Source organism: Doryrhamphus excisus, linkage group LG2 (genome assembly GCF_037039965.1).
Source record: "Doryrhamphus excisus strain RoL-2023G ecotype Guam linkage group LG2, RoL_Dexc_Guam_v1.1, whole genome shotgun sequence".
Taxonomy (NCBI): Eukaryota; Metazoa; Chordata; class Actinopteri; order Syngnathiformes; family Syngnathidae; genus Doryrhamphus; species Doryrhamphus excisus.
Window position 1 is genome coordinate 8,379,723 of NC_136358.1, and position 12,214 is coordinate 8,391,936.

Consider the following 12,214-nt stretch of genomic DNA (forward strand, 5'->3'; position numbering starts at 1 on the left):
GAGGCAATCCAGGAAGGATAATTAGCCTGACACACAGGATTATTTCAACAATGACAGCATCACAGCATAAGGAAGAGTTGGGAGGGGCTTAATAACTTGACAGATGAAATGAAATACTATCATTTCCACACATTCCACACAAAAATTAAATTAAATTAAATTAAATTAAATTAAATTAAATTAAATTAAATTAAATTAAATTAAATTTTTTCCCAAACAGCGAGTGTAACATGCCTTGTTAAACTGTAGAGAAGTCATTTTCATCCTCCTCCTGGGAACTAACGCCACTAAAGTCGTCTTCTTCAGCGTCGTCAACATCATGAGACACGGTCGCTCCGTATCTTTTTCTCGGTGTCACTTTCATCTCAGAACAAATGATCTCTTTCGCTTGAGCTGTCCTCTTCATCACGCTACAATCTAGACTTTCCAAACCCGTTGCTGATAGTGGACTTTTTCTGACACACGATAAAGAAACACACACTATAAACTTTGCAATCCTACATCCACTCAATGCTCGTCAATGCCGAGGATGAGAAGTGGGATGTTTTTGTTTTTTTTTTTTAATCGGAGTTCAACATCTACCTCGGCACAAGCAGTCCAAACAAAAGCTGTAATTGATAAAACTTAGAGATAGAAGAACGGCAAATATCCGTGTTCGTGTGGACATGGCCTGAATCCTTATGTGTAGAAAAGAACACATCAAAGCGTGTGCCAGCACTTAATTAGCACTCCTACTTCCCCTTTGGATGCTTCCCACCTTTGGCATCCTTTCCCAAGTGTGTATTTGTGTGCCAATGGGAACCCCTTTATTCAATAAGTCCTTTCTACTGTGATTGTAGCAACTTGTCTGCGCCGTGTATCTTTTTAAATGAACGGTATGCCTGCTTTTAATCGTGCTGGAAGGCAGCATGTCAGAGACAAACAAAAGCACAGAGCTTACATCCACACGTGAAGTGTGTTTATGTATTGTTTCGACACGGACTGAATCATCTGCCAGCCATGTCTGTTGCCTTTTCTTTTATTCTGGCTGCCTACACAGCTCTCAGTGCTCAATTGTACATTTGCCGCCTGAGTCATACTGCTGCACTAGTGCATCGTTCCTCACCGCGGTGCCTGCGTGTGAACCAGGCTTGACCCGCGTCGCAGCCAGCCGCCATGACAGATAGCCTCCCTTGTGCAACTAATCAAATTTCATATCTTCAGCAAGGTTGTCACCTTCTATTTGCCCCCTCGGTCCCCACCATTTTCTACTTCCTTGTCTGGCTCTGATAACAAATTAAAATGCAGAGGTGTTCCGGTTGCTACACCAAGAGACAGGAGGGGGGGTTCTCAATTTGGGTTTCCTTCTCAAAGGGGCACACACTTGTCAAGCTGTGCTGTTATTGCACATCAGGTTGAGACAAGTGAGGTATATGTGGACAAAAGTAATCCTTGCTCTGCAAGCTGGCAACAGAAACTGCAATTGTCTTAGCCTATCCCAGCTGTCTTCGGGCGAGAGGTGGGGTACACCCTGGACTGGTGGCCAGCCAATCACAGGGCACATATAGACAAACAACCATTCACACTCACATTCATACCTATGGACAATTTGGAGTCACCAATTAACCTAGCATGTTTTTGGAATGTGGGAGGAAACCGGAGTACCCGGAGAAAACCCACGCATGCACGGGGAGAACATGCAAACTCCACACAGAAATGGCCGAGGGTGGAACTGAACTCGGGTCTACGGGTCTGTGAGGCCTTCGCACTAACCACTCGACCGCTGTGCAGCCTGTGTGTTTTATATTTGGAAATAAATTTCATGTTCTTGATATCTTATCATGTTTTATATATATCAGCTGTCACAAAAAAAATCTATGTCCAAATGAAAGTTATGCCTGAAAAGCTGGTTCTCACCCTTTTCTAGTTAGAAACTGATATTTTCCTGAAACTTATCCATGTTGTACTTCTGATTACTAAAGAACAGAAAAAGGTAGAAATAAACTTTTTTGCCGATGAAAGACAGTAGTCTAATCTTTCTTTTAGTAGGTTCCATGTTTATATATAGTGGCCATGGAACATAATCTGTGTGCCTTGAAAGATTAGTAAAAATCGCTTCATAAAAAGTGAATGAATGTGCCCATGTTTGTTTTTGAAATGATGTATTTTGTCACCGTTGTGTTCTTTTAGTGACCACTGTGGGTTTTTCTTTATTGTGAGGTATTAACGTCTGTATGTATGCGATGAAACGTAACCACAAGAGTGTTTTCCGGTGCAGATCAACTAAAGCTACTCAAGCAGCAATGATATAATAGCCGCCCTCTTTCATTGGCACACATCAAAACATGACAAAGAAAAAGACTACAGGCCACCTCACCTGTCAGCTTTTTTCAGTGTCTTTGTGCTTCCCTTCTGCTTGTTTTCTTTATTTACCCTCCTGCCACAGATGTTGCTCTCTCTTTGTCTTTACACTCTTGTCATTTTCCGTATTAACAATGGAAACAATTGAACCTTTTTCCTCAGTGCCAAACATATTTGCACACTATGACGGGAGAGAAACACTGAGGCTGATTCCGTGTCAGCGAGAGAGAGCAGTCTTAATAGGATAAACTGGGAATGCTTGACAGCAATCCCATGATATTCCTTCTGGTCAGCACTGGTCAGCTTTTCCCCATTAGGAAAAATAGAGCAAGTACAGGACCTAGTTTTGTGCCTTCCATAAAGCTACACACATTTGCATGATTATTGAGTCTCAATATGCTTCCGGAGGAAATATATCCCAATTAGTGTATAACGCAGTCACGTCTATTAGCTCCACAATACACAAGCCGTATTCACCAACTCCACAACCCATCTGGTGTCTGCGTGGAAGTTTAATCAACGGAAAATGTGAGCTAGTGTAGCAGGCGGGTGATGAAGTCAACACCTGGCCTCTTACACAAGTTAGCCCCGCTCCATCGTGGAGAGGAATGTCGGGAAAGGAGAACGTAAACACGCTCATTACTCACAAAGCATATTTTTCCAAAACAGCATATGACAGCACTTATCCCACATTATTTCTGACATTTTGCTGGCTGACTGGCAAGAGGTAACCTTTAAAAATGTTCACGGAGAAGAGACTTATAATCATAAATACATGTAAGTACCTTTTCAGTGAAGGATAAAAGGATAAAATGACAAAAACTTGTTTTCTTATCTCCGGCTGCTGCTCTCATATCACCTTGAAGGGAAATCTTTTTATTTGAGCATTAAAGGGAATTAGTGTGGACGCAAGCGACCGTTCACAATGTGAGACCTTTGCTGGCCGGCACAACACGGATACAACTCTGGACTGAATAACAGCTCAAAAACTACACAACTGGGACCAAAATAGGGCTGTTATATATATTTTTGTACTGCAAAACATGTCGACAGCCCTTCTGGCAATACATTTTGGCTCACCAATAGCTCCTCAGATTGTTTTGCTGCTTAAAATAATAACACATATCTATATGTATGTAGCTTAAAAATATCATTACAGTAAATGTTTATCATTTATATGGCTTTATTTATATGCTCAACATAGAAGAGACTGCTCCAAATATATATATATATATATATATATATATATATATACAGTAAATGAAAAATAATTCGACAAAAAAGGGTTTTTAGTCTCTCTACCTTCTACTCAGTGTCGACCACCACACATTTTGACTATGAGCAAACGACACATGTAGAAGCTACATAGCTGGTGTGTCAAAGTGTGGCATGGGGGCCATTTGTGGCCTGCAGTTTGTGGAAATTTAAAAATTAATTCATTCATTCGCGGGGGGTGCTGGAGCCTATCCCAGCTGTCTTCGGGCGAGAGGCAGGGTACACCCTGGACTGGTCGCCAGCCAATCACAGGGCACATATAGACAAACAACCATTCACACTCACATTCATACCTATGGACAATTTGGAGTCGCCAATTAACCTAGCATGTTTTTGGAATGTGGGAGGAAACCGGAGTGAAATATAAAAATATCATATCATAATATCTATATCAATATATATTATAAAAAAATATATCATAATATCATAAAAATATCAAAGTGGTGCACCTGCATCTTTTAACTCTCAGTATGCTTGCCTCGGCAGAATAAATTTTGGACACCCCTGATATATCGTACATACATTGTGGTCAAGACAGACAGTGAAATTACGACAGCAACTCTGGTAAATAAAATGTCTAAAAATGTCTGTGGCTAATGTAAATGTGCTAGTTTTGTTTTTCTGTTATGTCGACAACCACCTCTGTCGGTTAATCAGTCATTCCAAGCTTCAGGCTTCACCAACTTATCATATATCATGACATAATTTGTATTTCATCCAATCATAGGGTAGTCAGAAGGGTTTGGAAGTGTGGAGCAAGTGATTTGTGACACCCATGTACTCTTCCACCTCGAGGAGGTTTCAACATGTGGGGGAAAAAAGTTCAAATTTCTTGGAACAAAAGTTTTTAGTATGTATTTTTGGACATTTATGAGCTCAAATGTTGCTGATTAATTACTGAAGTGCGTAAGATGTGTGCCCCAAGACATGTCCATACAGTGTAGCCTGATAAAAATGCTTGTTTATAGCATTGTCGAATGTACACAATGGCTGACAGTCCTACCTTGACCCCCCTCACTCTGAACTCGGCCAGGGCTCGGCTCATCTTGGATGCGGCGGTAGGCAGGTCCTTGCCACTGGCGATGACTTTCACTAGAAGGGAGTCGTAGTGCGGCGAGATGACAGCGCCCTGGAAGGCCGAGGCGCTGTCCAGTCGGATGCCCATGCCTTCGCCGCTGCGGAACACCTGGAGGTTGGAGAAAGCAGACATAACTGTACAACGTGGCGATCCTTCAATATTGCTGGAGATATGATTCTTGCAGATTTGGCTGCATTGGGATAGATGCAGGCACAGTTTGTCAGGAAGATTTACTGTTTTCATTAAAGTACTCTTTGTGCTCAGTGGATGAATGCACAGCAGCGTTGTTAAGAGCCTGTCTCTCAACTAAAAGTGTCAGTTATACTCTCATTCACAGTGATTGCTTTTATTTGATGCCTGCAGGAGGAAAAAGACCTCAAAGCTGACCTCAGAAAAAAGGGAACTTCCAACTTTATAAAAGACAATGGAATTGTACTCAAATGATTTTAGCATCCTAACAGCTAATGAAACTCTGGGAAGACATCACATCTGCTTGGCTCCTGGCATGTGGGCATAGAATTAACCTGCATGCAGCGGTGGCAAGAGGGCAGAAAACAAGCAGGGAATGAGTGAGAAATGGAAAAGGGTGGAGTGCTCCAAAGCACTTGGCAGGAGAGCAGAGAGGCGAGAGAGGAAATGTGAGGAAAGGAAAAGCGCGTCCAACTATGCAACATATGGAGCCCCTCGAGGCCTGGAAGCGAGAGATGAGACGGAATTGTAATTATAACAATGCTGTGGCACTCTGGTGATGGGCCAGCAATATCTTCAGACAATGCAAGCGTCCAGGACTGCTAACATTTACTACTCATCCTGCGCTGTTGTTGCTATCATGCAATTCAAATGTATTCAGTTCATAATCTCCTGGCGTGAAATGATCAAAATGCAGACTAATGCAAGCACATCAGCTTATTAATTAGACTGGATAATACCTTTCACTTAAGAAAGCTATGATACAATGTATGTTGAATTGGGGTCCTTTTAAAAGAGTGCATTAAAGTGATAGACCGCTTTACATTTGGACCTTTGCAGCATCATGGTTATGCTTGGGCCACCCACACCGGCTAAGTGCACAGTTTAGGCCCACCCATTTATCTGGAAACCCTCACAAAGTGATGAAGGGGTGACGCCAGGATCAGTGACCAGTACCTTAAAGTTTTTCTGCTGTGAACTTCTGTCACCATGTTGCATCACTCAAAAAATAATAGTTGGGCTGCAATTTCACATGTGGGAGCCGTAAAAAGTCCTAGAATGATTTGAGGGCCAGAACTTGCCATAAGGCACATTTTTTTTTTGTTCGTGTAAAGTCAGGGCCAGCAAGTGTCAAGCTGTAATACGTGAAATAAATCAATGCAGCTGTGCTTACGACCCAAGACACCGTTGGACAAGATCTGCAAATAGAGTGAAATTTAATCTTATCGCATTGTAAAATCCTGGCGCATCCCTAAAGGCATCTTCCGGTTACACACCTTCCCTTGAAATAACCCGGCAGCATTGCAGTCAAAATCCAAAAATGACAAATAAACAGTGCAGAACGTATACATGCATTATAAAATACACATAAGTCGACAATCTTGCACTGTAAGGAAACGGAATCAGAGACTGCAAGACAGATGTTTGCAGTTTCACTTTATAGTTATTGTATATGGCCTACTATATAATCACACTGGGAGCTTCTTCAGTGCCTGGCCTTTTGGAAGCAGTGCAGGGGAGTAGCCCTCCATGGCCTTCAGCAGAGAGGGGCTAAATGGCAGGCACCCTCAAGAGCACAGCAATGAATCTTAAAGAAAAAAAAAAAGCCATATCACCATTTCTGCTCATTAACGAGTGTGAAAGATATTTATGTTTGTCTGCGAGCGTGCTAATGAGGGCAGCTCACATGCACGCTTGTATTTTGCGAATGTTGAATGTATTAATTTTTACTGCCGGGCAAAGAGTTTGTAGGAGATGAGTGATGGCGCGGCAATACCCCCCAAGAGAAAACGGCGCGCCTTGATCTGACGCAAAAGGAGAACGGAAGAAAAGCCACTGTTGATAATTGAAGTCAAGGGAAATCCACGTGCTAATAATGCAGAGATTCCCTCAATATTGCATGCAGGAAATTAGTTAGCAAATACACATTTAAATGCATTTTAGTTCCTGATTAAGTTCGCCATGATAGTCGTTTTAATCGTGTGATGCCCTGGAAATGTAAGTTTTGCCACAGAGAGATACATATTGCACTCTGCATGCTGAATTATACATGCAGGGCTGATTGCCTGGCAGCCAAAACAAGATCCTTTTCTAGCTTTTATTGTGCATTCCTGTTTTCGAGCAACAAAATGAAAGCTTGATTGTAGCAGTACTTTCTAACACCACAAATCTTTTTTTCCCAAAATCAAATTTCACAGTTAGCTTGCTCTCTCGCCAAGTCACTTACCATTAAGGTAATTTCCCCTGTTCGCTTCACATACTCGCTAACCTTCCCGCCGCTCTCGACTTTCCACAGTGGTTAAATAATTGTCAAGGTTTGTTTACCGATGAGGGCAAACAGGTAACGCTGCATGTACGTGACAGTGGCATCTAATCGCAGATTGATCGAATGGCAATTAGAGCAGAGAGATGCTGAGCACATCCTGATAACAGCATAAGAATCATTCCAAAAAGCCCCCATTTGTCATACCAGAAAGTATTATCAGTTCGGGCTGGCTCATATTATTTATGGAGGACTGAAACACAGATCCAATAGAAATAATTTGACGGAGAGGAGTTTGTCGCCAGTGAAAGTGAGTTTAAAAAAGTGGGTCGACTCCCAAGGAATTTATCAAAGTTTATGGAAAACCTTGTAATGAAAAAAAGCTTTAAAAAATGTAGGTAGTGATGTCCTTCAAAAGTAGGTCTTGTTTTGTCAACTTCAGATCTAACGTGGTGCTAAAAAGGGAGTGAACCATACATTTTATCTTCAGCCAGCCCACATTTATTGTGGTTATGCACGATTCAATTCAATATTAATAAATTGAATAGTAGTGTGACCATAGAAAACCCATTAATGACCTTGATTAGAGCCCTTTACTCATGAAATAACACCCCTATAGTCACCTTCACACTACTATTATTCTTTGTTTACACCATATTGTGCAAGCTACAGGATGACTGCGGGGACATAAGAGACAGCCGCTCCTCGTAGCATATAGCTAGCTGCCAAGGTACCGAGTTCGGCTCCAATTTATTTGTTCAAAACTCAAGAACAGGTTTTTAATGCCGTGGGGAAAAAGGAAAAATTAAGAAACCAAACACATACCACTTCCACAAGGAATGGGAGGATAACAAATGTCATGTTGGGCCAACAATAAGGAATAGTGAAGCACTATTCAATAATACGCGGCACGGCGGTCGAGTGGTTAGCGTGCAGACCTCACAGCTAGGAGACCAGGGTTCAATTCCACCCTCAGCCATCTCTGTGTGGAGTTTGCATGTTCTCCATGTGCATGCGTTGGTTTTCTCTGGGTACTCCGGTTTTCCACATTCCAAAAACATGCTAGGTTAATTGGCGACTCCAAATTGTCCATAGGTATGAATGTGAGTGTGAATGGTTGTTTGTCTATAAGTTCCCTGTGATTGGCTGGCCACCAGTCCAGGGTGTACCCAAAGACAGCTGGTATAGGCTCCAGCACCCCCTGCGACCCTCATGAGGAAAAAGCGGTAGAAAATGAATGAATGAATGAATGAATATTCAATAATACATTTTTGAAAAAACTGAATAGAGTGAGCGAGTGATGTTCAAGCCATGATGTAGAGAGGCCCGACTGCACTAGATGACTAAGGACACTAAAAGGTCGCCCTAGTGACACTATGCTATTAGCCAAGGGAGCCTTCCATTGGACGCCTTGAGTGCGTTGACAATGACTGCACCAACAATGCATGTCCTAGATCATTAGGGCCGTAACGTTACACGTACACACACAGTCATTGTGGAGAAAAGCCTGGCGATGGATACCGCCATGACAGCTTAATGGCACATTGCTCAGAAGGTGTTCACTCTTCGACGCTTTAACTAAAAGTCATTACAGCCTCACTAACGATCGCAAAGAGAGACCTCGGATCAACTCATTTTTAAGTTGACCAGTTAACGAGAGTGGGTATTGATCCCGTTCAATATAGCTATTGAGCGACTAATACTGACATCATTCACTTATTGGATGTTGGATTGCTGCCGGGGGTGGATGTAAAGATGCACTTTCACCAGGGTGAAACATGAAAGGAATTGAAAGGGGTCGATGTGAACAATGATAACTAAGCAGTGTAGTGCTTTCTTTATTGATACTTCCTCCGCCCAATAAGCCTGTGTCTCCCTCTTTTGCAACACCCCTTCCAGTGTCTAGGACAGGGGTTTCAAACACGCGGCACTAGTTTGAGGCCCCCGCCTTGATATCAAAGTTTAATGTTAGTGCGGCCCGTGCAAGTTTGATATGGATGCTGTATGGTATCATGTACCCCGAAAAAATGATTACGTTTGATTAATGTTCATGTTAAAGGTTAAATAACTGTTAATAGTTATCCTCCCTATCCGTGTGGAAGTGGTAAGTTTTTGGCTATTTAAGCTTAAAGGAAATAACTTGAAGGCTACCGTTGAGGTCGCTAGCTCTCTAGTTTGTGAGTTAGCATGTGTCTCAAGACCCTGCAGTTGCGCAATATGTTGTAAATAAAAAGAGTATAAATGTGACTATAGTTGTGTTTTGTCATGTCTACAGGGCTCTAATAATGCTTTGTTCATTTTAATCTGAAAAAAGAATTTGTCTACCCACCAACTATATGTGGTTTCTTAAGTTTTTATTATTTGCCATTTTATTATTATTATTATATTTATTTATTACTGATTGATTGATTTTCTTTATTCTTGATTTGTTTGTTTATTTTTCATCTTATTTTGTGCAGAAAAATAAAAATTAAGATATTTGAGAACAGTGGAATGTTTTATCAGAGCTTTTATTGTAGAAAATCAGAACCAAAGCACTGAAAATTTTTTATTTTTTTCCGTTTTTAATAAATACTTTTTTTTGAAAAACCTGATGCGGCCCAGCCTTGCCCAGACCCTAGCTCCAGTGGCCCCCAGGTAAATTGAGTTTGAGACCCCTGGTCTAGGACAACCTCAGTGATAAAAGTAATGAGTTATTCTCTTTTTTAACCCCCATCAGGGTTTTATGTAAGTGTACATTTTTCATCCATCCATACATCCATCCTCCTCCGCTTAGCCAGGTCCGGGTCGCAGGGGCAGCAGTCTCAGCCCAGACTTCCCAGTCCGCGGCAACCTCCTCCAGTTCTGTCAGGAGGACACCAAGGCGTTCCCAGGCCAGCTGTGAGGTATAATTCCTCCAGCGTGTCCTAGGTCTGCCCCAGGGCCTTCTCCCGGCCGGGCATGCCTGGAACCACCTCACCAGGGAGGCGTCCGGGATGCATTCGGACTCGATACCCGAGCCACCTCAACTGGCTCCTCGCAAGAAGGAGAAGCGTCTACTCTGAGCCCCTCCCGGATGACTGAGCTCCTCATTTGAGCTCTCTAAGGGTGAGTCCAGCTACCCGAAGGAGGAAACTCATTTCATCCGCTTGTAGCGGTCGTGTTCTTTCGGTCATGACCCACAGCTCATGACCATAGGTGAGTTTGGGAACATAGATTGACCGGTAAATTGAGAGCTTTTCCTTCCGGCTCAGCTCTCTTTTCACCACGACGGTACAGCGACCGCATTACTGCAGACGCTGCGCCAATCCACCTATCGACGTCACGCTCCCACCTAACATTTTTCAATTTATTTATAATGATGTTGGCTAATAATATAATGCTAATGATATTATTATTAATAGTGCTATTGGACAGGGGTGCCTTATGAAAGGCAGGCCAGGACACCCCAAAAATAGGTAATTACTAATAAAATTGGTAATTAATTAATGAGGGGGGCGGGAGATGATAGTAAATATGAAAAAAAGGAACCACCTTAACCACTTACTTTTTGAAAAGAACATACAGTATATCTGTGGTGAAATTATATTAAATATTAATATTCTAACTACATTTATAGGTCAGAAAAAGCAAAATAGGTCCCCTTTAAGAAGGGCGCCGTGGTTTCTTTAGGGTAGAGACACCATGGAAATATTCCAGTCAGACAATGGACACTTCATACCCAACAAGAAGGAACAAAACTAGCAAAATGTCAGTACTGAAGTAGCCTTTGCTAAGAATGGTGCATTCAGTTGCACCACCTAACTCCCGGGGCACAAGTTGCATGTGCATTCACGGACACTTGGAAATCCCAGCAAACACACCCACATCTTGGGAGTTTTCTTGGGAGAAACCGATACCGATTGGTGGCCGATCGGTAGGAGACCCCAGGAATTCCATGGTATTATTAGTGTATTTTATACGTCTATCATGTGTTCTCGGTTACAGTGTGAGTGATTTAGAGGTTAATGGACATATAATTCAGGTGTGACCTGTAGAAACAGAACTTGATGGCCTCCTGCAATAAACACTTAAAAAAACGTAATCATACTAATGTTAGCTTTAAGTCGGGGTCTCCATCTGCTGTTTGTACATAAACCCAAAACAAAAACTCTCCTTCCATTCTTGTCCTATTTCAATTTTCCTCCTATCCATCCACTTTCACCTTCATTTCCTGTCTGTATACTGACAATGATTTTTTTTTTCTCTGTCTCCTCACCTCACAAAAACCATTATTGACCTCATCCTCCGTCAGTGCCCAGAGCATCTGCTGTTATTTATCCTTTCATTCTTTCTTTCATTGCTCCATCTGATTCACAGTCTTTTTTTTTTTAAAGGCTGACAGCGTCTGGCTCTGTGTGTGAGCAGAGCAATTACAGGCCGCAGAGCCTAAAATGTGTTCCTGCAATCAGGAGCATCTCATATGAGCATGTGCTAACTACTATGACACACACACACACACAAATAAAACACTCAGTTGTGGAGTTTCTTTTCATCAAAAGGCTCATTTTTGGATACGTGACCAAATTGGCTTCTTCTTTCTATCCCGTGTGTGTATATGTATATGTGTGTGTGTGTGTGTGTGTGTGTGTAGACTGCAGTATAATGACCCTAATGAGCAATTGAGAAGCTGCTGCTGCTCTTGCCCTCTTTTCATTTCCCTGCTTTCCTTGCTCTTGGAATTTTCTATCAATTAAGGCCCATTCTGCTTTGCCTCCACTCACAACTCTCTCTAATCTCTCCTCACCTTCTATCTCCTTCCACATCCCCCAGTCCCTCACTTTCATTATAGCTAATTTCAATCCTGCACATCTTCACCACTTTCCTCCTCTTGACAATTGTTTAAAAAACAAAACAACGAGGGGGAAATAACATCAGTAATTGCCTTGTTGGGAGAAGGGTTGGTATAAAATGTTTGTGTTTTTCCCATTAATGCACCCCCGGAATACAAAAGGCTCTGCTCCTGTCTGTGTACACCCCTTTACAAAAGCTTGTGTTTTACATAACATGTACTTTTATTATCTACACCTGGAATCAGTACTTAGTTTCTC

At 42.0% G+C, this 12,214-nt stretch overlaps 1 protein-coding gene across 1 annotated transcript in view; it reads right to left on the reverse strand.

Moving 5' to 3' along the window:
* Positions 1-12,214, reverse strand: part of pcxb (pyruvate carboxylase b) — a 219,111-nt gene that overhangs the window by 97,133 nt on the left and 109,764 nt on the right. The window contains exon 12 of the mRNA XM_058066386.2: positions 4,619-4,801. Coding sequence (XP_057922369.2) covers positions 4,619-4,801 — 183 coding nt within the window. The remainder of the gene's footprint in view (positions 1-4,618; positions 4,802-12,214) is intronic.